This window comes from Emys orbicularis, chromosome 9, assembly GCF_028017835.1.
Source record: "Emys orbicularis isolate rEmyOrb1 chromosome 9, rEmyOrb1.hap1, whole genome shotgun sequence".
NCBI classification, from domain to species: Eukaryota; Metazoa; Chordata; order Testudines; family Emydidae; genus Emys; species Emys orbicularis.
Genome location: NC_088691.1, coordinates 69,826,215 through 69,850,016, shown reverse-complemented (window position 1 = coordinate 69,850,016; position 23,802 = coordinate 69,826,215). Strand labels below are relative to the sequence as shown.

At 45.2% G+C, this 23,802-nt stretch overlaps 1 protein-coding gene across 1 annotated transcript in view; it reads right to left on the bottom strand.

Moving 5' to 3' along the window:
- The window catches only part of LOC135884118 (guanylate cyclase soluble subunit beta-2-like), a 32,459-nt gene extending 12,951 nt beyond the window's left edge, over positions 1-19,508 (bottom strand). The window contains exons 1-9 of the mRNA XM_065411410.1: positions 19,435-19,508; positions 18,831-18,969; positions 16,266-16,339; positions 15,158-15,252; positions 12,719-12,879; positions 12,233-12,332; positions 10,183-10,403; positions 9,210-9,318; positions 2,221-2,324 (exon numbers count right to left, since the gene is read on the bottom strand). Of these exons, the coding sequence (XP_065267482.1) occupies positions 2,221-2,324; positions 9,210-9,318; positions 10,183-10,403; positions 12,233-12,332; positions 12,719-12,879; positions 15,158-15,252; positions 16,266-16,339; positions 18,831-18,969; positions 19,435-19,508 (1,077 nt within the window). The remainder of the gene's footprint in view (positions 1-2,220; positions 2,325-9,209; positions 9,319-10,182; positions 10,404-12,232; positions 12,333-12,718; positions 12,880-15,157; positions 15,253-16,265; positions 16,340-18,830; positions 18,970-19,434) is intronic.
- Between the last annotated feature and the right edge of the window lie 4,294 nt (positions 19,509-23,802).

Below are 23,802 nucleotides of genomic sequence, written 5' to 3'. Positions count from 1 at the left end.
CCAGTGTAAGTCCTGTGTAACTCAACCAATCCCAATGCAGCTTAAAACCAGTACAAGTGAGAGGAGAATCAAGTCAATTTTCCATCAGTGATATGCTGTAGAACATCAACGATTAGTAACGAGAAAGCACTGAGTGATGTTCAGTTCAGTTCCATAATGTTATATAAATTATACTTTTTCTAAGCCTCATTAAGCTCCTTCCTTGTCCCCCCACAATTCCCGACTCCCTAGAGTGTATAGCAATGTCATGGTGACTTTGAAGAAAAATTAATTCTAACATTAAAGAGGATTATATTATGTTTGCTTCTACAATCTGCCATGCTGTGATCTCTTTTCTGTTCCTCATATGGCCATGGTTTCACATTGTGGTGGCTACGGTAGTAGTGGCAGATTTAAGCTGTTTTCTGTGATTTTCAAACTCATTGTTAAAATCTTAAGTTTTGTAAGGGACATTCAGCATTTGGGATGGGTGCTTCTAGAACCTTTTAAAAAGATATAACACTCATTATAGTTAAATACTATAATTACAAAAACAAATTAACAAGTCAGCCTTTGCCAGCAGTTACCGCAAAGGGCGATCTGAGAGAGATCACAGTATTGACCTACACTCAGAATAGAAAATAACTGTGGTGGCAAATACTAACTTGGTAATGGTAATGGATACCATTGACCTATGGTTACTTTCTTCAGGCCATATCTTGTATCAGTTTTTAAGAGTTTGAGCGGTGTCTTTGAAACTGATGATAATATATGACCCTAATTTCAGCAGGGCCTGGGACTTTCTCCTCAACAAGCAATTCACTTTCCATGACTAAGTTAATTGCACCCCAGCTGAGGACCTGCCCCAATTGATGGGAGCAAGACCTTATTCGGCACAAAGAATTTGGTTGCAGTGGTGTTGATAAGATGCCTTAAAAGGCTTAAACCACCTGATTTTCATTTACCTTTTACTACATTATGAAGTGAGTCCCATCAACATTTTGAAACTTCTTTATCTAGCCCAGTTGCAGGAACACTTCCCATAAGTGTCTAATTTATTTGCTTTGCTTACCCCACCCACCCACACTCTCTCTCTCTCTCTCTCTCTCTCTCTCATCCATCCATCTCCTGTGTGAAGCCAACATTCTCTGCAGAGCATGAGAGTAGGAAGTTGAGGAGCTTGCCAGGGACCAAGCAAATCTGGGAGAGTTCCCCAGCACTTAATCACTGCAGTCAGTGGGAAGGGAGAAGCTGTCATACCAGTCCCCTTGTGGCAATAGGTTTGTGAAAGAGAAATGGCTCAGAGTCCTGCCATTAGGAGTGAAAAGAAGCTGGGTTCCTCTTCCCAGAGGATGGGGTAGTGTGCCAGTCACGTGGCTGTGTGTCTGGGTTTTCCTAGAAGAGGAACCCTTTGCTGCATGCAGAGTCTCAATGATCAGCCAGCCTCCACAGAAGTGATAGGGTGAGCAGGGGATTGGGAGTGGGGGATGTAAAAGGGAAGCCAGATGCGAGTGTTGGGCTGTCAGGGGAGAGGTCACTTTGCTAGGAAGTCCAGGAGATGGGGAACGATCCAGTGCTGTTGGAGAATCCAGGAAACGAATGTGTGTTTGATGATTGAGTGACTGAGAATGATGCACTTTGTTAGCATGTGTGCAGGCACTTCACACTCAGAAATCTCAGTGAACCCCCTTGCGACGTGGGAGACCCCACTTCAAGTCCCCCTCCAATTGATGAGAAGAAGGGATTTGATCAGGTATTTGCCACCTTTCAGCACTAACCACAGGGCCATGGGATAATCTGATGTGGGGCTCCCTCAATCTCTCCTACTGAAGTTATTCCACTGTAGTTAAATAATTAAATATTAACTGGGTCAGAGAGAGAGTGAGAATCACTCCATAGCCTAGTGATTAGTGGACCAAGTGAGCCCTGGGCTAATGGTTATAAGGAGGTTCTCTCCCCCCCTCCCCACACCCCACCCCCGGCCATTTTGTGTGGAACTAGATGGCCTCTGAGCACATCTACTGGATCAGGCCACACACAAGAGTTAGATAGAGGAAAACCTATCTTACCACAGTTCATGGATCGCTAGCATAGATGGGCACCGATCTCTATGAGTGGGATGGGGCTTAGGTTGCACCCCTGTCATTGCTCAGCATAGCATCACAATGCCTAAATCCCTTTGTGAATCTGGGTCTATATGGCTTGTGTGCGTAAAACTTACTTACCAGGTGCTTGCCTTACCTCTTCATCAAAAACAATATGGAAAGGAAGTCCATTGCAAAATGTTTTTGTATCTATCCAGAGGGTTGTAGGATAAGCAGGATCAAATCCTCTCAGAAGTTTACCTGCAGTTAGATAAATCTGAAGCTTTCGATCATATTGTAGCTCAGAAAAATAATTAGCAGGATGATGTGAAATAATAAGGTAAATCAATATAAATAACGTGTGAGTATAGATATGTGCAAATTCTAGGTGTGGTACACTGTAGATAAATATAAAGGAGCTCACCCATTTCAATTTTATCTGGATGAAAAGTTTAGGTTTTAAAACCCCGAAAAAAATGAATCTTTATATGTGTGAAATTATGCAGAAAATAGATGGGTAGCAGTGGGTCTCTGTGAATATTTCAGATACTATAGCAATTGCCACTGCGATATTCACACCAAAGGGTATATAACAAAGGTGTTCAATATAGTCTACCAGCTGCTTATGGACTCTCATAGCGGAAAGGTTTAGGGACACAGTTTGCTGTCCCTTATGTGCAGAAATCTGGTCCAAGAAATGGAGAACAAAAGGAGTGTGTGTGAAACATTCCTTGAGCTTTTCCTGAAAGCAGTCGCTTTGTCTGTGGGAAGGTAGCAGCTTGCAACCAGAAAGGTGATGTTTTCATATTACATGCTGAGCACAAAGCATGTAGACTGAAATGTCAAAAGTGCCTACATAAAACACATGCCCAATCTTGTTGATTTTCAACAGGTCTTAGGCACCTCAGTCACTTAGGATACGTCTACACTATGATTAAACACCTGCGGCTGGCCCATGTCAGCTGACTCAGGCTTGTGGGGCTCAGGCTGAGGGGCTGTTTAATTGTGGTGTAGATGTTCGGGATCAGGCTGCAGCTACCCATCTATTTTCTACATAAAGGTACATCTCCAATGCAATTAAACAGCCCCCCAGCTGTGGGTGTTTAATTGCAGTGTAAGTGTGTACCTTTAGGCAGTTTTGACTATTTTACCCATATAACAATAAATGATCTCTGAGAATGGGAAATGCATGGTTTATAGCTAAGCGTTCTCCAATAACTCATAACTATCAGACTGCTGATTATTTCAAGTGATCTCTTTTCAAATGTCTGTCATTAGGAGCAGAGGAACAAAGGTAGCAAGTTCTCAGGTGACTATGAAGAGAAGGGGGCTAGATTAAGAATTCAAGGCCTAATTTTCAGAAGAGTTGAGGTTCTGCAGCGTTAGCTGAAGTCCGTGGGAGCTCAGCATCTTTGAAAATCAGACCCTTGGTAACTCCAACAATTGATGAGCTGTTACAAGTTAACACAACGAATCAAATTCTTTGATTTTTAAAATGCAGTTCTACTTCAAAACGTGATGAATGGCAATTTTGTACTCTGCAGATCTGTATTTAGAGTCATATAGGTTGATGCTAGATTCAGACATAAGTTTTCACTCCTATTAGCCCTATTGAACCAAAACGGCTATGGGAAAGTGAACTGGATTCTAATCCTTGTGGATCACCAACAGAATTCAATCAGCTACCCTTGAGAGAACCTACTATACCTATTGATACACAGGTGTCACCTACGGCATTAATCAGACAGCATTATACTTGCCCAGCTGTAGCAGAGGGTATAATGTGGCCCACCGCACCAATACAGTTGATGATGTTTGAAAAGGAAATAACCCAGTTTCAGATCTCAGGCTGAGCTTGCAAGGCTGGAAGCTAGAAAATCTTTTTTATTTTATTTTATTTTGTTATTTGTAAACTGAGACTACTTTATCTGGAAATCATTGAGAGTCATTACACATGAAACTCCACGATGCTGTTTTTACAGAAGCACTTTTAGGGCCTGGCTACACGTGCAGATGTAGAGCGCTGTGAGTTAAACCAGCCCTCGGAGAGCGCAGCAGGGAAAGTGCTGCATTGTGTCCACACTATCAGCTGCAAGCGCACTGGCGTGGCCACATTTGTGGCACTTGCAGCAGCATTGGGAGTGGTGCATTATGGGCAGCTATCCCACAGAGCAGCTCTTCCCATTCTGGCGCTGTGGCTTGTGGGAAGGGGGCAGGGGGGGCGAGGCATTCTGGGTCCTGTCCCTACGCCCTGTGATGCATTGCTTTGCATCCCAGCAATCCCTGTGCTTCCGTCCACATTTGGTGCCATCTTTCAAAGTTTTTTGTACTGCGCACTCTGTCTCCCTTTCGTTCTGTGGGAATGGATCCCGAAGTGCTGAGGAATATGCTGATGGGTCTCGCCAGCACGTCACATTTGGTAGTCAAGTTACTCCTTAAGATCCAAACTAACAGTGAGGCCTCCGACGATGATATCGAGGCGAGTGACGCATATGACACGAGATGCTTGTGGCATTCACGGACATGCTCACCACCGTGGAACGCCGCTTTTGGGCTTAGGAAGCAAGCACTGAGTGGAGGAATCACATCGTCATGCAAGTCTGGGCTGACGAGCAGTGGCTGCAGAACTTTTGGATGAGAAAAGCCACTTTCATGGGACTGTGTGAGGAGCTCGCCCCCATCCTGAGGCACAAGGACATGAGATTGAGAGCTGCCCTGACGGTGGAGAAGCGGGTGGCTATTGCAATCTGGAAGCTGGCAACTCCAGACAGCTACCGATCGGTCGCTAAACAGTTTGGAGTGGGAAAGTCGACCACTGGAATCGTGTTGATGCAAGTTTGCAGGGCCATTAATCGCATTTGCTCAGAAGAACCGTGACTCTGGGTAACATGCAGGACATTGTGGCTGGCTTTGCACAAATGGGTTTCCCTAACTGCAGAGGGGCGATAGATGGGACGCATATTCCAATTCTGGCACCAGCCCACCTACCCTCCGAGTACATTAATCGGAAGAGGTATTTCTCTATGGTTCTCCAGGCACTTGTGGATCACCATGGGCGTTTCATTGACATTAACGCAGGCTGGCCCGGAAAGGTGCATGATACACACATCTTTCAGAACACTGGCCTGTTCAGGAACCTGCAAGCTGGAACTTTTTTCCCAGACCAAAAGATCACCATAGGGGAAGTTGAAATGCCCATTGTGATCCTTGGAGACCCCGCTTACCCTTTAATACCGTGGCTCATGAAACCCTACACAGGGAGCCTTGACAGCAGCAAGGAGCGGTTCAACAACAGGCTGAGCTGATGCAGAATGACTGTGGAGTGTGCTTTTGGCCATTTAAAGGGCAGCTGGCTCTCTCTGTATGGGAAGCTGGACCTGGCCGATGACAGCATCCCCACGGTTATATCCACGTGCTGTACCCTCCATAACATTTGTGAAAGGAAGGGTGAAAGATTCACTCAGGCATGGAACTCGGAGGTTCAACACTTGGAGGCTGAATTTCAACAGCCAGAGAGCAGGGCTATTAGAGGGGCCCAGCGCGGGGCTGCAAGGATTAGGGATGCCTTGAGGGAGCAATTTGAGGCTGAAAGCCACCAGTAATGTTTGGTGCCCTGCACGGGAGTGAAGTGCAGTGGTTCCAATGTTAGTAGGAATCTGTGTTTGCTATGCTGACTTGCAGTGCCTGTTGCTTTCCTGGGCTAAGGTATTTTTTACTTTATGCAATAATAAAGAATGTTTTCAAAGCCAAAAAATCCATTTATTGAAAAGAAAATTCATGTATTGAAAAGAAACACAACTGCTTGGGAAACAGAAAGGGTAAGGGGGTGGGGTGCGGAACGGTACAATCACAGATTTCCGTATGTCCTGTCTGGAGTGCTGTGCAAGGAGTGCTGCACTTCAGGCTGGCTAAAATGCATGGTGATGGGGGTTGAATGCAGTGGGTAAGGGTTGTAGTTTTCAGGGCTGGGTGGTAAAGATACAGGTGTTGGAGGCAGCTGATGGCGATAAGAACCTAGATGTTGGGGAAAGTGGGTTGGAGGTGACATGGGGGCAAAAGGGAAAGAGTTTGGGGACAAGGGCTGCAGGGGGGTGCGGGCGCAGTAGTGCTCCGCCTGGATGGCTACCAGCACCTGGATCGAGTCCTCTTGGTGCTCCATGATGCTTATCAGCCGATCCGTGCTTTGCTCCCGGCGCTCCGCGCTTTGGTGCCAGCGCTCTGCATTCTGCTGGCAGATCCTCCTTTCACTCTCCTTCCACTCCTGTGCTTTTTGATTTTCATTAAGGGACTACTGCATTACTTCATGCAGCATGTCTTTGCTTCTACGTGACCTCTTCCTAATTCTTTGGAGTCTTTCGGCCGGTGATAACACGGACGGCTGAGATCTCAAGGTTGCATCTGTAAAGGCAAAATGTAACACTTAACAGAGGCAGCATTGTTCACACCAGACAGAGCAATGATTCACCTGTACTTAAAGACAAGCACTGTCTAATGATAGCAGAATTTGCCCATCCCAAAGCGAGCGCACATAACCCCCGGGAGCCCCAAAATGGTGAGTAAGCACAGGGTCGAGGGGACTGATTGTTTCACAGCCATACTGTCCTCTGGGTTTCTGTGCCTTGGGGAGAGCCAACAGCTCCAGGGGGCCCCTATACTGAACACTGTCCCCACATTTTCCACAGGAGTTCGTCCTGGACGATATCTCGCTGCTGAGGGTGACCTGGGAAGCAGTGGAGGGTCTTCTACTGCAATGCGGCTTCTGCCCGGGCCCATATGCAGCTTGCCTGTGTGCAGCAATGGTCCCCCCGCCCATCATGGCACAGTGGCGTGGACATGTTAGCCTGACTGGGACAAGGAGTAGAGTAGCGCTCCCAAGGAACCTGTGCAAGTGCATTGCACAGCTTCTGGATGAGACCTTTGAAGAGATCACTGAGGCCAATTACCGCGATGTGAGAGAGCGCATCAACGCCCTATTCCACATCTAGGCATGCATGCAGCCCTAACCCTCCTTGCCCCAAGAGCCTGCACCGAGTAACTTCCTTCCCAAAATAAAAGCCGCTTACCGGGCACCTCCTCTGGTGTTTGTTCTTCCCCAAGCACCGGCTGCTGAGACTGGCTACCTTCCTCCTAGCTTGAGAACAGCTCCTGGCTGCATGCATCTAGGGATGCCGGGGTGTCTTCTCCTCCTCAGCCCCCTTGCTCCCGCTTTCCTCCTCATCCTCCCTTGTTGAACTGGGCTCTGAAGTGTCCATGATTGTCCTCAGTGTAGAGGTGGGGTCGCCCCTCAGTATTGCGTCCAGCTCTTTGTCGAAACAGCAGGTCGCAGGGGCAGCACCGGAGCGGCTGTTTGCTTCGCGGGCTTTGCGGTAGACATTCTGCAGTTCCTTCACTTTAACCCTGCACTGCAATGCATCCCAGTCATGGCCCCTTTCCATCATGTCCCTTGATATCTGCCCGAAGGTATTGTAATTCCTATGGCTGGAGCGCAGCTGGAACTGGACAGCTTCCTCCCCCCAAACACTGATGAGGTCCAGCACCTCACCATTGCTCCATACTGGGGATCGCCTGGCGCGTGGAGGCATGGTCACTTGGAAAGATGCGCTGAGAGCACTCCACCCCTTGCTGAGCAAACAGGAAGGGGATTTTCAAAATTCCCAGAGAATTTAAAGGGCGGGTCTGACAGTTGGTCACCTGAGGGCAGGGCAGTAGAGTTCAAAGTGATGACCAGAGTGGCTAGAACAGGCATTGTGGGACACTTCTGGAGGCTGATCAGAGTGCATTAACAGGCCAGGGTGTCCACACTGGTGTCACGGCGCTCCAGCCATGGCGCACCAAGCGTTATGCCTCTCACGGAGGTGGATTACCAGGAGCGCTCCAGCCAGGGCCGGCTCTAGCTTTTTTGCCGGAGCCCCGGGGGGAGGGCGGCGAGCCCCGGCGGGGGCTCCGCTCTCCCCCCGGTGGCCGGGGGGAGGGCGCCGGGGGGGAGGGCGACCGGAGCCCTGGGAGGAGGGCGGCGAGCCCCGGCGGGGGCTCCGGTCTCCCCCCAGCGGCCGGGGGGAGGACGCTGGGGGGGAGGGCAACCGGAGCCCTGGGAGGAGGGCGGCGAGCCCCGGCGGGGGCTCCGCTCTCCCCCCGGCGGCCGGGGGGAGGGCGGCCAGCCCCGGCGAGGGCTCCGCTCTCCCCCCGGCAGGAGGGCGCCGGGGGGGAGGGCGACCGGAGCCCTGGGAGGAGGGCGGCGAGCCCCGGAGGGGGCTCCGCTCTCCCCCCAGCAGCCGGGGGGAGGGCGCCGGGGGGGAGGGTGACCGGAGCCCTGGGAGGAGGGCGGCGAGCCCCGGCGGGGGCTCCGCTCTCCCCCCAGCGGCCGGGGGGAGGGCGCCGGGGGGGAGGGTGGCGAGCCCCGGCCGGGGCTCCGCTCTCCCCCCGGCGGCCAGAGCGCCGGGGGCAGGGCGGCGAGCCCCGGCCGGGGCTCCGCTCTCCCCCCGGCGGCCAGAGCACAGGGGGCAGGGCGGCGAGAGGGCGGCGAGCCCCGGCTGGGGCTCGGCTCTCCCCCCGGCGACCAGAGCGCAGGGCGGCAAGCCCCGGCAGGGGCTCGCCGCTCTCCCCCCCGGCAGCCGGGGGGAGGGCGCGGGGGGGAGGGCGGCCAGAGCGCCGGGGGGAGGGCGGCGAGCTCGGCTGTGGCCCCGCTCTCCCCGGCAGCCCGAGCGCCGCGCCGCCCCCCTCCAGGTGCCGCCCCAAGCACCAGCTTGGTTGCCTGGTGCCTGGAGCCGGCCCTGGCTCCAGCCGCAGAGTCAGTGCGCTCTACGTGCCTTGCCAGTGTGGACGCGTCGTGAGTTAGAGTGCACGGGGCTGTTTTAATGCACTCTAACTCGCAAGTGTAGCCATGCCCTTAGTGTATAACCACCCTCTAAAGATGAGACGCTTTAAAGCCTAAGAGACACACAACCTGCTGCACTTGAGTATGTGCTGTCAGTAAGCATGCTTCTTTGTCTGCAACTTTAATGGAATACAATATTCTATTGAAAGGATACAGGGAAAATATGAATGGTGAGTAGTTAATGGCAGTGAAGTTATGTATAGCGTATAGAATACTAAATTGACAGTATTAATAGATGATGTCAGATTCCCTTTGCATGATCTCCCTCTTACCTCTTCCTAGTGTAACGATTCCTCTGATTGTTTCCCAGTGATTTTTCTTGGCAGGACAAACAGAAACAAGGCTTGTTCTGTCTCTAATCTTCATGTTTTTTTCAATATCCTGTGGAATAAACTCAATCTGAACATTCAACTCTATTTTCAGTTCTTAAAACTCTAGCTCTGTGGGCCAAATCCTCATCAGGTGTAAATCAGTATAGGCCCACTAACTTCAAAGAAGCTATGCCAATTTATACTACCTGAGGATCTGACCCAAAGAAAAATACTTTAATGAAGATAAAAAAAATATAAAGGGCCAAATTTTCAAAATTCTTTGACCCCAGCCTTTGAACTTAAACTGAGACATGAAAATTTGGTAGTTCAACATACAGTTGTCTGTGTTGTACAAGATGTTGCACACCCAGACAGTCATACATTTGAACAAATGTGCAAATCAGATAGTTAGCATCTACCTGATATCCATGTGCAAATTCCATTTGCACAATCCAAATTTAGGAACTCAGAAATACATGCCCAAAAATGTGGGTACGCACATGAGGTATTGCAAGCTTAGAGGCAGTTTTGAAAACTTGATAGCTACATTTATATTTTTATACCAGACTAAACAAATAACTGCAAATAAATCATGTCAAACTTCCTAATTTAGTTCCCAGAGGCTCAGGGTCTGGAACTGTGCAGTGATTAGCCATCCTTACTTCTTCTTAAAATATTTCATTTCCTATGGACTTTAATAGGAACTGAAGGCATTCAGTAAATTGGAGATTGGACCTGCAGGACCCAATCCTGCAGATTATTCTGTGGTGTCAATGGGATCTGTCTACATGAAGTAACTTGCAGGATGGGAGCCTTAAATGGTAACAGCAGATTCATCTAAAATATTTTGGGTAAAAAAATCCCAAGTACAGTATTTATTAATGAAAGATATTTATTTCCCTGACATTTATTTATAGGAGGAACATCAAAATACCTCTTTATTCAGTTGTTTCTCAATTCGCCTTCCAGAGTCAGCAATGTATTGTGGGGAGGAAGAGAATTTATTCCTCTTTTTGTATGAAAAAACAGGTTTTTGAGTGACAAGGAAAACTATATGTTCTTTTTTCCCAGTTCTTTCTTCCTCCTCTGTTTGATTGACTATTTCCATTGAAATTTCAGTGTTGAAAAAATCCAGGGCTGCTGCACCAATGATTCCTGAAAGGGAATAAAAGACAAAATTCTGTAGCGAACTAAAACCTTCCATTGTAACAAATATTTGTGCGATGCTGTGAACTAACTCAAGCATTTATAGCTGACTTATGCAGTTTTGAGTGTTTATATATAAAAAATCAGAAGTGCAAGATGACATATGATGAATTCATTCATCATATGTCATCTAAGACTAGTTACACTAATGTGTACGTTTTGGGCTAAATCCTCTGCTGGTGTAAATCAGCCAAGCCCCACTAATTTTATACAGCGCAAGGGCGATTTACACCAGCTTTGATGCGACGTACACCTTGGGATGTTATGAGACATATTTAACTATCGACATAGCCAACAAAGTTAGTGCAGAAGATCAGTAGAATCTGAAAAATTCTCTAAGGACTGAAATGAGCCTTTAGACTGAGACATAAGTAAAAAGGGGTTTGTAGCTGCACCACCTTAAGCAGCACGCTGAGAAGGAATTGAGACTCAGAGACACCTCTCTGATTTGTAATCCCTCCAGAGCTCCCATTTGATGTGGGGAGTGGAGGGGGAAGAGGGGTAGTTTGCATTGTTTGCTGCTTTGGCTCTTCATCAGACACTGCACTCTGCTGGCTGGGCCATGGAGGGTGCAGGGGAGGTATCCTCCCCATCGCCTTGCCTCATCCTCGCCCATATGGCCCCAGGAGAGCAGTATGGGGCTAGAAGGCCCTGGTCTCCCACCCCCTTTCACTCCATGCCTAGATTCAAGATCCAAACAAGTCCCGTATTGCTGGGTTGTGGCTTTACTCCTCTTACTGTCCTGTGCGGGCTAGTCTCAATCTAGCTGATTGTCATGCATGTACAAACTGTTTTCCTTTGTAAAACACACTGCAGCTATTTTCTAATATGTATATTTAGACAGATTATAGAGTTTTGCTATGATTCTTCCTTTTTATTTTGAATAACATTTTTCACAGTCTGACCTTGATTATGTAGTCAAGGGGAATTTTCTCTCTTGAAACAAGACATTGCATCAACATGCATTATTATTGCTTCAATTTGTACTTAAGAATATGTGGTGGTTGAGTGCAGTATTCTACAGTGACAATGATCTGAAAAATCACTCTGCATTTCTAGAGACAGGTGAAGAGTCAAATCGCTATGCATTCTGAAATATCAAAAGGCAATGGGTATTCATAAAGGGAGAAGCTTTGATTCCCATTTGAGATTACAAGTTCCTTTGAAGGGGCTCCACTTAATCATCTAGAGGTTAAGAGTGGGGATCTATTTTATCATAGCACAAATATAATTGTGAAATATAGTGATTCTCTCAATGTTCACATGGATCAGTTTCTGAGTGAAGATATGGATTCTTGCAAATGCTAATGGAGGGCCTAGTGCTGAATTGAGTCCAATGGCAGTTTTGCCTGGATATTCATTGCAGGATGTCTCCATGATGTGTTTTTAACACCTCTCCTCATACTCCATTTTAATGATTTTAGGGATATGAGATATAGAGAACTAGCACAAAAGTGGACTCCATAATGCACATCAGCTGTTTCAACTTCTTCCACCATAAAAATCTGTGTGTTTTAGAAATGCTATGGCAGGACAGACATTAATGGCCTGCTTTTCAGAATTGCTGTGCACCCCCAAATCCCACTGAAGTCAATGAAAGCTGCAGATGCTCAGCAGCTCTGAAAATTAAACCATAACAGTCAAATATTTTAAAGTCAATCAAAATTCTGTCGGGCTGTCAATTCTCGTCCAGAGAACTTGTGAAAACTAAGCAAAGAATAGCTGCAAATGTATGAGTCTATAGATGTAATGCATTACTAGCGCAACTGCATTATTACCTGGAACAATATGGCACAGACCTCTTCTATCTGAGTAGTAATGCAAATGCATTGAGCCATCTTCATTCTTTTCTACCCTAAAAGAAGGTGCATTCATCTCCTGAAAACAATAATAATAGTTAAATATCCTTTATCATAAGGAACACTAGTGCAATAGCAAGCTCTATAAAAGCACCTTGTATCTTATCAAAATAAATAGTTATACTTTATAACGCTGATCTCGTTTCATTTGCATTTATCAGAAATGAAAGATCTTTATGTTGGAAGGAAACTATACCTTTTATTTGATTCAAAGTATTGAATAAATTTACATCTAATATTAAGGATAACTTTGAATAGCTGACTTCTTTCCCCACTAGTGCATCAGAATAATTAATTTCAGTGCACAAGAGGGACGGTTGTAGCACAGTATTTTGTTGACATGTCAGTGTGTAAACCCTGGCAGGGTACATCCATGTCTGCTCAGTAGTTCTTACTTCAACTTGCCTGATAAGAAAGAGACAGGTAGCTATGTAATGCATCCAAGTTCTCGATGAACTCATAGAGATTTCCACCCAATGTTCTCAGCATATGGTCATAGCCTGACCGTTTGCAAAATTCAAAGAAAAACTCTCCAAACTGCTTCAGAACCATATCAGGGGGAACATCTGGCAAAATAAAGATACCTTAATTAATTAACATGACAGATGTGAGAGTTCTAACAATGCTGAGAAATGGACTAACAATAAATGCAAAATGTTTGTAGAAAAGGTAGGGAATGTTAAGAAATGTGTGTGTTACACACAGCACAGGTCAGGGGAGGTGGAGGTACAGAGGTGGCACAGAGCTCACCTTTGTACTCTCCCTATCCTGGGGTCTTGTGTGCAGGCCCCATTCCTGGGCTTAACTGGGAGCATCCTGAAAGCAGCTCTAACTCACTCTAGCTGTTAGCCCCAAGGAGCTGAAACCACAGATGGGGGATCACGGTAGCATAGGAGCATCCCATCTTGCCCCCTTTCCCTCAGCCATGACCCCATATGTAACAGGAAAGGGGTGGCGTAGGAGCCCCTATGCAACCAGAATATCCTCCTTTCACTGAGCTGTTCTTCCATCCGGGGCTTAATAGGTTGGTTGTATGGTCAGAAGCTGATGGCAGCGCAGTGCAAATCAACCATGCTACACCCAAATATCCCAACCCACAAGTCTAACTTGATCAGTCTTTTGAAATGTGTTGATCTCCAAATAGCAGCAAAAGCCATGGCTATGTATTACGCATCTTTATTGTATATTATTTTAAAGAAAAATTGAAAAAAATGTTATATGACTTAGAAATGGAAAAACATGTATTTTCTCTAGCTGTCCCATAGTCTAAAATAGAAAACAAAAAAAGTCATCTCCAGTACCTGTCTAAAATTCTAATATTTTCAATATTAATTCTTAATACTGTTCTCTGACTCGATTCTCCCCATTGGTGCCTGGAGATGAAAACTGCACCTCCCTGAACCCTGGGGCTGCAGTGATCTTCTTGGGAGAAGGGCAGGCAATGTTTTTACTATAGCCTTCCCCCAAAAGGGTAGATGGGGAGGATAGTCTTAAACTGAGTTCAGGGCCCTGTAGGACCTCCCACTAGTGGAGGGTGTCTGGTCAATTAGTCCTAACTAACATTACCCCTTTTGGGAGCTCCAAATAGTGACCTGCTCCAAGCACTTTTAATCATGAGGTTGGTGCAGCTGCCTTCTGGAGGAACTTCCCAACTCCGACCCTGCTCCAGCACAAGCAGGTATAAGAACATAAGAACATAAGAAAGGCCGTACTGGGTCAGACCAAAGGTCCATCTAGCCCAGTATCTGTCTACCGACAGTGGCCAATGCCAGGTGCCCCAGAGGGAGTGAACCTAACAGGCAATGATCAAGTGATCTCTCTCCTGCCATCCATCTCCATCCTCTGACGAACAGAGGCTAGGGACACCATTCTTACCCATCCTGGCTAATAGCCATTTATGGACTTAGCCACCATGAATTTATCCAGTCCCCTTTTAAACATTGTTATAGTCCTAGCCTTCACAACCTCCTCAGGTAAGGAGTTCCACAAGTTGACTGTGCGCTGCGTGAAGAAGAACTTCCTTTTATTTGTTTTAAACCTGCTGCCTATTAATTTCTTTTGGTGACCCCTAGTTCTTGTATTATGGGAATAAGTAAATAACTTTTCCTTATCCACTTTCTCAACATCACTCATGATTTTATATACCTCTATCATGTCCCCCCTTAGTCTTCTCTTTTCCAAACTGAAGAGTCCTAGCCTCTTTAATCTTTCCTCATATGGGACCCTCTCTAAACCCTTAATCATTTTAGTTGCTCTTTTCTGAACCTTTTCTAGTGCTAGAATATCTTTTTTGAGGTGAGGAGACCACATCTGTACACAGTATTCGAGATGTGGGCGAACCATGGATTTATATAAGGGCAATAATATATTCTCAGTCTTATTCTCTATCCCCTTTTTAATGATTCCTAACATCCTGTTTGCTTTTTTGACCGCCTCTGCACACTGCGTGGACATCTTTAGAGAACTATCCACGATGACGCCAAGATCTTTTTCCTGACTCGTTGTAGCTAAATTAGCCCCCATCATGTTGTATGTATAGTTGGGGTTATTTTTTCCAATGTGCATTACTTTACATTTATCCACATTAAATTTCATTTGCCATTTTGTTGCCCAATCACTTAGTTTTGTGAGATCTTTTTGAAGTTCTTCACAATCTGCTTTGGTCTTAACTATCTTGAGTAGTTTAGTATCATCTGCAAACCCAAGATCAGCTTAGTCCCTGGTTTATAGAAAGCCCAGTTACACTCCAGTTGAACTCATTTGGAAAACTCCCATTGACTTATCTGGGGCACAAGATCCTCAGAGGCTTGGGCCCAGGTATTGTTTTGTATTGCATTGACGTACCTAACATTTTGCAGGCTTTGTCAATTAGCTGCATTGTGATCTCATCTTTGTAAACTTCAAACGTCAGAAATGTGTCCTGAACTCCTGCCTGGATTCTGTAACAAAAATGAGATTCATGTTGCAATATCATTCTAAACAGAACACGTTTAAGACCCAATTGGTATCCGTTAGTCACAGTTCTCCTATTTGCACCCCTCACTGTGGTACCTGAGAATGACCCTTCCCTTCATTAATATTAACTGGATAGATGAGTACCTGTTGAGGACAGAATCTAAACTTAAGGCTCAAACCTGCAACCTTTGCTCATGTGAGAAGTCACATTGACACTGGTGAGACTTAAATACATGCCTAAGTGATTGGCTGAATCAGGATGTATGTTGTACAAGGCTGATCCTATTATTTATTACTGTAGTGCCTATGAACCCCAACTTAGTATTAGTGCCCCATTGTGTTAGGCACTGTACAGATGATGGTACTGCTTTTGCTTCTGTTCCATTGGTTTACTGTACATTGTGGCACATTCTGATCCATTCCTGGTTCCCTGTGGGCCTGAACCAAAACCTATTTAAGTCAATGGGAATCTTTCCATTGGTTCCAATGGGCTTTGGATCGGGCCCTGGATCACTTGGTATTTACATTTGCTTTATTTTTATTTCTTTATATTATGTAAAATTCCATAAAGCTTTTCAAGTTTAAAAAAAACCCAAAAAACAAAAGAGAGCAAAATCAATGTTTTCTATTACATTTAATTACTTTTCCCTGAGGCTCCAAGATGAAATTGACTTCAAAATAAGGGTGGCTTCTATTCAGCATACGGTAATTACTTTTCAATAATGATACAATGAGCCAGTGTGTCTATTACCCACATGTCCCTCAGACAAAATGTCATCCTTCATTATTTGGTCTAATAAATGAAGTAATTAATGTCCTAGGATAAAATGTTGCAGTGTAAATGCCTTGACTTTGACTTAATAGGTAATTTTAATAATTGCTTACTGAATAATTAATACTTCAGCATTCATTCAACAGTGAGAGATTGGTATTCTGTGGTACTATGTTCCTTATTATACTTTCTCTTAATTTATTCAATTCCTTAGGAATGAGTTACCTTAATTTTTCCCATGTTTCTTCACCGTATTTTTCAACCACCAAAGACTTCAGGCATGTGTTTATAAATCCATACTGCAGAAATAAATATAGGAATATGGAAAAATTATTTACAAAAGTGCCCTTGAATCATGCAAGTCCATAATATTTTAAATTCCACTGTAATAATATAATACAAAATAGTAAATAACACTTTGCACTCATTTAGTGCCTTTCAACCAAGGTTATTACGTCTTTTACAAAGTTGTGTATTATTTATCTGTACATTTAAAAATATTTTTTTACGGTAAGAAAAATTCTTAGTCCTGTTTGATAGATTAGAAAACAGGCAAAAGCAGGCAAAAATCTGCTCTGATGTCAATCCACATTCATTCCTATGGAGTTAGCGCAGATTTACATCAGTGTAACAGAAAGCAAGATTGGTCCACTGTTGGCTCAATTATTGTGTGTGTATTTTCTAGGTACATATAAAATGGAGGGTGACAGTGGTTGAAAAAGGTGAGTAAACATTAAGTTATACAGATAAATAGTATCAAAACAGCAATAATTACCTGAAGTTAGGGGCAGCTTTTGCAAATTGGGGACTTACCCACATTCACATGGGCATGATCCAAAGCCCACTGACATCAATGTTAAACCCACCTGTGAGAGGCATGGGGTTTGGTGTAGGCCTATGGTGAGTTGGTGTGAGAATGGGGACTGGAGGGCCCTGTCAGCCCTCCAACCCCACTGCTGCTATATACAATCTGAAATCACTATTTTAATATCAGAATTTACTTAGAAGAAAAGGAAAGTCCTCAGTAAGGATTTCTGCCACATTTTTAAATTTTCACAATGAAGGACTGATCCTGCATTTCTTCAGTATTATCATTATACAGCAGGCAAAACCTGCAGGGAAGTCAATGGGAATTTAACTTGCTTCCAGGCTGCAGGCCCTATCTCTGTACTTGACATAGCAGTGGAGTACTTCATTGCTGCTGTGCAGTTCAATGGAAAAAAAACATCATTTCTGGATTTGGTAAAATGCATGATATTCACCAGAATGATCAAAATAGGGCTTGTCATGGAAACACACGTTTAAAGAAGATATATATTCTTTAACCTGTCAAAGTTAGGATCACATAAATTCAGCCCAAGAAAACTTGTAAATCCACAGAAGCTACTCGGTTTGTTTGACACTATTCCCTATAACAGTTAGGTAGCCTATCAGTGGTTAATATGCAGTCCATGCGACATCCAGGCAGACATTTGCGTCTTGCCCAATGAATAACTTTCTAACCTTAATAAAGTGCCCGTCACTCTTTTCGAGGGACCTGCTCTAACTGTCCATCTGTGACAGTTAGATTACACCATCTCTGAGGTTTGGGGATGGTAGAAATGCAGCGTTGGACACGAATACAAATTCCTATCACAAATTGCCTTCTCCCCCACCCCCACGCCTTTGTGCGCCAAGTTTCAGCCCCCACCGCGCTCTGAAAGTGGCGGGTCGTAATGGGACTATTACAGGGCAGGGTTTGTCTAGAACAGTGGGTTTACTCTGCAATTACGCTCTAGCTCCCGGCCCCTTAAGGCTCTGATCTGATACCCACTGCAGTGACGAGGAGCCTTTCCTTTGATTTCGGTTGGATCTGGCCTGTAGGTGGGATGGGAGATCTTTAGCCACTGCCACAGCTGTTCCTGCGCTCCGGGCTGTAACCGCGAAGCAGCCCTGGAGGGGGGAACCGATCGGTGGGGAACCTGGCCCAGACCGATCAGTGGCGGGCTCTTAGAACAGGACCGACGAAGGGCGAGAGGCTAAATGCCAGATCTGCCCTTCCACAGACACCCCCTAAGCTTCCCCGCCACGCACAGGGCAGGCTGGCGGCTCGCAGGGAATCCCCCCATGGGGCCGCGGGTGGAAAGGACCCAAGCGCCGCTCACCATCCTGGCACCGAAGGCGCAGCGCTGGATCCCGCTGATCTCACCAGAGCCGGGCCCCTTGTTTAAAGAGGCGAAATCCCCCCGATCTCTGCGCCCCAGGACGGAGAGGGCTGCCCCGTCTCCATGGTACCTCGGGGTGTTCAGCGGTTCCCCCGCTCCCCACACGCAGAGAGAAAGGCTTTAAGCCGTGGCCCATTGGCGGGCAGCCGTCCCTTAGCAAAGCCTCAGCAACGCCGTTCTCGGTGAGTCAGGCACAGCGACGGGTCTGGCGTCTCCATCCTCCCCCCGGGCATCCGCTGCAGGGCGGCGATCATCGTCCCCCAGCGATCCGGGCTGGAGGAGCCGGCTCACGCCGGAGCGGCAGCGCCTCGCTCCCTCCTTTGCAAAAGCACAGCCCCCATCCCCGGCTTTTCGGGCTTGCCGCCCCTCCGCAGCCGGGGCTGGGTGGGTGCCGATCGCTCGGCGCTGCGCTGGGCGGCGCTGGGGAGCTCAGGTCGCTGTCCAAGGGGCGCGGGTGCTGAACTCGCGCTCCGGAGCGAGCCCCAGTCATTCAGCCCTGCTGCCAAGGGCTTGGTGCAGATTCTGCCGTGCCCAGCAGAGCCGATCGGCTCGTACGGCAATTCATTACGCAGAAAAGGAAATTTACCATCCCTTGCAGGAATGACAAGTAAGCCAGTAAAATGCAAAGGAAGGCCCCATTACGATGGAGTTTTTCCAATGATGTTTTTGTTTTCCTGATCGAAGGTATCTTGTCGCAAATTCTGGCAAACACCATTACTGAAATCCTAAATTACAAGCTAAAATTCCCATGATTTGATTAACATAGCTAAGAAAATCACCGGGCTTGCAATGCTTTTTTAATGACTCATAGGAAATTATCATTAATAAGCCAAGTATTGTATCAAAAACATTCACAGTGTGTTTTCATTCAAAGGATACTCAGATTTAGATAGGAAAAATATAATTTAAAGCTTCTGCATTGGATTTATTGCTGCAGCTACATGCTGAAGGGTTCCTGTAGCATTTATATACGCATACACATGCCATATTTCCTGGTGTAAAATCAAATATTTATTTAAACATCGACCTGTAATAGAAGGTTGTTAATCAGTGTAACAGCCGGAACATCTATGCTGAGCTCCACTGTCAGCGGTACAGAAGCGATCCGGGTTTTGTGCGCTCAAGCACTTTTTCAGTTAATGTCATGCCTTGCCTCTCACGCCTTTACTTCACCACTATAGCTGCCTTACCTCGTGTTCACGGAGCCATAGATCCCTAATCCGTAGGTGTCAGTACTGCTAGCGGAGAGCCAGCTTCCTTCCATAGGGGCCCTAGGACGGACCACCATGTAACTGATTCATTTCAGTTGTTTAACGTTATAAAAAGGGGTTGCTATTTTGCTGCTAGGCATCTGGGAATGATCAGGCTAAGGTAAGTGTCGCAAGACGTTCTAGTGTCATTACACAACAGATCGAACGGATACTCCCGTTATTCTTTTAATCACAAACATTACTATAAAGGCAAACATAGCATCTCTGTCCCGAGTCCTTAAAAATGTCCACTGTATTGTAATTGAGTTTTGAAACAAAACCTTGGCAGTTAGAGCACACCATGAAATTGCTGTAAAACGAAAATCAATAACATTTTAATGTAAATATAATGTAAATACAAAAACCGAAGTGAGATGGGTTCTGTGCATTATATATAGCTGGTCTCTTGGGTTACATTGGTCGTACGTTCGATTTAGGCGGTATGTATAACAAATACAAAACATGTTAGAATTACAAATAAGTTAAATTCAACCAGCTGGGGCAAATTCAGCTCTGGTGAAGCTCCAGTGAAATTAAGTTTGGCCGTTATATTTTGTTGTACATGAACGCTGAGGGTTCCTGCATTCAAAGTAAATAGGCTGCAAAAGGAGAGGAGATTTTATAACAGTAATTTCAGCCTATTGATGGGGGTTTATAAAGCTACATTCAGCTACGACAAATGCAACCGTATTACTGAGGCAGAACGTATCTGGCAGCAGCATATCTGGCAGTGCACTTGAGCATTTCCCTTTTGTAACTTGTCTTTTAAAAGCATAAGACTTACTTTTTGATGACGTTATTTTATTATGTATTCAGTTCAATGGTTGCTCGTTTCCTGTTTAGCAAAGTAATTAAAATGAAGGAAAACTCCACAGGACATCAGCCTTACTACACAATTCCAGTCAAGAGAGTCAGTTTCTATTATCGTCAACTCCTTTGTAACTTGACCTCTAGAGGGCGTCCCTTCCCAATTTTAAATTTAGAAGCGGACTACACAGGAGTAACACAACGTGTATTGTTCTAGGATTATTAGCAGATTCTTGACTACTCAGAGGAATGAATATATTCGAGGTAAATAAAGAACAAAAATATATTAAATAAGATTTTTTTACCGTTAAAATGCATCCCTTTATATACCTTAGGTCCTGTTATGCTCAGAGGAACATGACTAAAATGTTGAGATCTGGGTGCCTAAAATCATGCTCCTAAATCCATTTTGGGCCTCTACTTAAAAGTAATCTGATTTTCAGAACCACTGAACACCCTGAAATCCCATTAAAATCAACAGGATTGCAGCTGCTCAATACTTTGTGAAAATCAGACCACTTCCATTCAGCTGCTCAAATATGAATTTGAGCCTAGATTCTCACAGAAACTCAAATTAATTTTAATGAGAGTTAAGCACCTAAATGCCTTTCAGGAGCTGGGCCTTCATAACTTTCAGTGTGAAAAAAATCAGTCTAGGTCTTTTTAAAAAAAAAAAAACAAGATGAATGAATACGTTACCTGCTGGATGAATATGTATGTAATATGCAATGACTATGTCACCATCATTAAAGCCTTTCAGTTAAGAGAATAGTGTCATAGTGCAAATTTCTGAAAAATCCAGTTCTGCTAATACAAGCACAAACCCAGTAGTACATTGTTCACATAAAACACTGTCAAGTATCAGGGGGTAGCCGTGTTAGTCTGTATCTACAAAAACAACAAGGAGTCTGGTGGCACCTTAAAGACTAACAGATTTATTTGGGCATAAGTTTTCGTGGGTAAAAACCTCACTTCTTCAGATGCATAGAGTGAAAGTTACAGATGCAGGCATTATATACTGACACATGGAGAGAAGGGAGTTACTTCGCAAGTGAAGAACCAGTGTTGACAGGGCCAATTCAATCAGGGTGGATGTAGTCCACTCCCAATAATAGATGAGGAGGTGTCAATTCCAGGAGAGGAAAAGCTGCTTCTGTAATGAGCCAGCCACTCCCAGTCCCTATTCAAGCCCAGATTAATGGTGTTAAATTTGCAAATGAATTTTAGTTCTGCTGTTTCTCTTTGAAGTCTGTTTCTGAAGTTTTTTTGTTCAATGATAGTGACTTTTAAATCTGTAATAGAATGACCAGGGAGATTGAAGTGTTCACTTGCTGGCTTTTGTATGTTACCATTCCTGATGTCCGATTTGTGTCCATTTATTCTTTTGCGGAGGGACTGTCCAGTTTGGCCAATGTACATGGCAGAGGGGCATTGCTGGCACATGATGGCATATATAACATTAGTAGATGTGCAGGTGAATGAGCCCTTGATGGTGTGGCTGATGTGGTTGGGTCCTCTGATGGTGTCGCCAGAGTAGATATGGGGGCAGAGTAGGCAACGAGGTTTGCTACAGGGATTGGTTCCTGGGTTGGTGTTTCTGTGGTGTGGTGTGTAGTTGCTGGTGAGTATTTGCTTCAGGTTGGGGGTTGTCTGTAAGCGAGGACTGGCCTGCCTCCCAAGGTCTGTGAGAGTGAGGGATCATTTTCCAGGATAGGTTGTAGATCGTGGATAATGCGCTGGAGAGGTTTTAGCTGGGGGCTGTATGTGATGGCCAGTGGTGTTCTGTTATTGTCCTTGTTGGGCCTGTCCTGTAATAGGTGATTTCTGGGTACCCATCTTGCTCTGTCAATCTGTTTCCTCACTTCCCCAGGTGGGTATTGTAGTTTTAAGAATGCTTGATAAAGATCTTGTAGGTGTTTGTCTCTGTCTGAGGGGTTGGAGCAAATTCGGTTGTATCTTAGGGCTTGGCTGTAGACAATGGATCGTGTGATGTGTCTTGGATGGAAGCTGGAGGCATGTAGGTATGTATAGCGGTCAGTAGGTTTCCGGTATAGGGTGGTGTTTATGTGACCATCACTTATTTGCACTGTAGTGTCCAGGAAGTGGATCTCTTGTGTGGACTGGTCCAGGCTGAGGTTGATGGTGGGGTGGAAATTGTTGAAGTCCAGGTGGAATTCTTCAAGGGCCTCCTTTCCGTGGGTCCATATGATGAAGATGTCATCAATGTAGCGCAAGTAGAGGAGGGGCACTAGGGGACGAGAGCTGAGGAAGCGTTGTTCTAAGTCAGCCATAAAAATGTTGACATAAAACACTGTTACCAACCTTATATCTTAGATTAGAATGAGTGGTTAAGGTCTAGGTGGGACACTCTGCCAGAACAATTAATGTAGGCTCTTGTGATTTGGGTCAAATACTCAACTCCTGACTCCATTTTTAATTAGGCCTTCCTGACAACAATGTCACCCTCCTGTAGAGCTGGCTGGAGAACAACAATTCATTACAATCTCTGAGGTTCCAAAATTTGTTTTCATTCTGTGCTGGAACAAAACCAACATCTTTAAAATGTTTTCAGAAAATGAAATTGTGTCTACATATCCATTTTTAATCAGGTTTTCGATTTGGGTCTCTCTCTCTCCAGCTTTCTCTGTCTCTCTGGAAGTGACTGGGGAGTCCACCCTGCACTGCAGAAACCTTCCCAGTGAAAAATTCAACAAAATCAATACGTCCCCCCAAAAATGTTTTGGCTTTGATAAAAAACATATTTCAATGGGGGGAGGGGGGGAGAAATGGTTGGTTGAAAATGTTCCAGTCAGCTCTACCTTCCTTGCCAACCATTCCAACCATACCACTCCCTCCCCTCACACACCTGGCCCACATACACACATAATCTGCTTCACACATCAAGTTTCTTGTCAATGTCTTCAAAATCCTGCATAATTGTCCCTTCTCAACCCCTGCTAACAGTGCTAGCCTTAACTACCCATTTGTCAGTTTATCACATACACATCTCCATGTCTTTTTCCACACCACCTCTGAGCATGAAATGCCTTTCTTGAACTCATCCACAAGGCCTCTATCATCTCTGCACTGAAGTCCTTCAAGAAGATCCACTACCACTGGGACACCTACAGGGAAACTAGCTGACTTACATTGACCAGTTCGAGGAATAATTGAGTCTAATTTATTCATTGTTTGGAGTAGTGGATGCAAGAACTATGACAAATAGAACCCTATATGAACAAGATGTGGCTAAGCATCATCTTGAACACTCTCCTAATAAGTTCTGCCTCTTTCACCTACTCTTCTTTGTCTGTTTTTAGGTTGCAAGCTCCTTCGGGCACAGACCATGTCTTCTTTTCATTTTGGAAAATGTCTAGTACATTGTGAACACTATCAGAAAATTATGTCTATTTCTGTTAAGTCTGCAACTTCACTGAACAAATTAATGGCAGAAAAAGTGAAAGGATTCCAACATCCCAAAGAAACACCTCATCAAGGAAC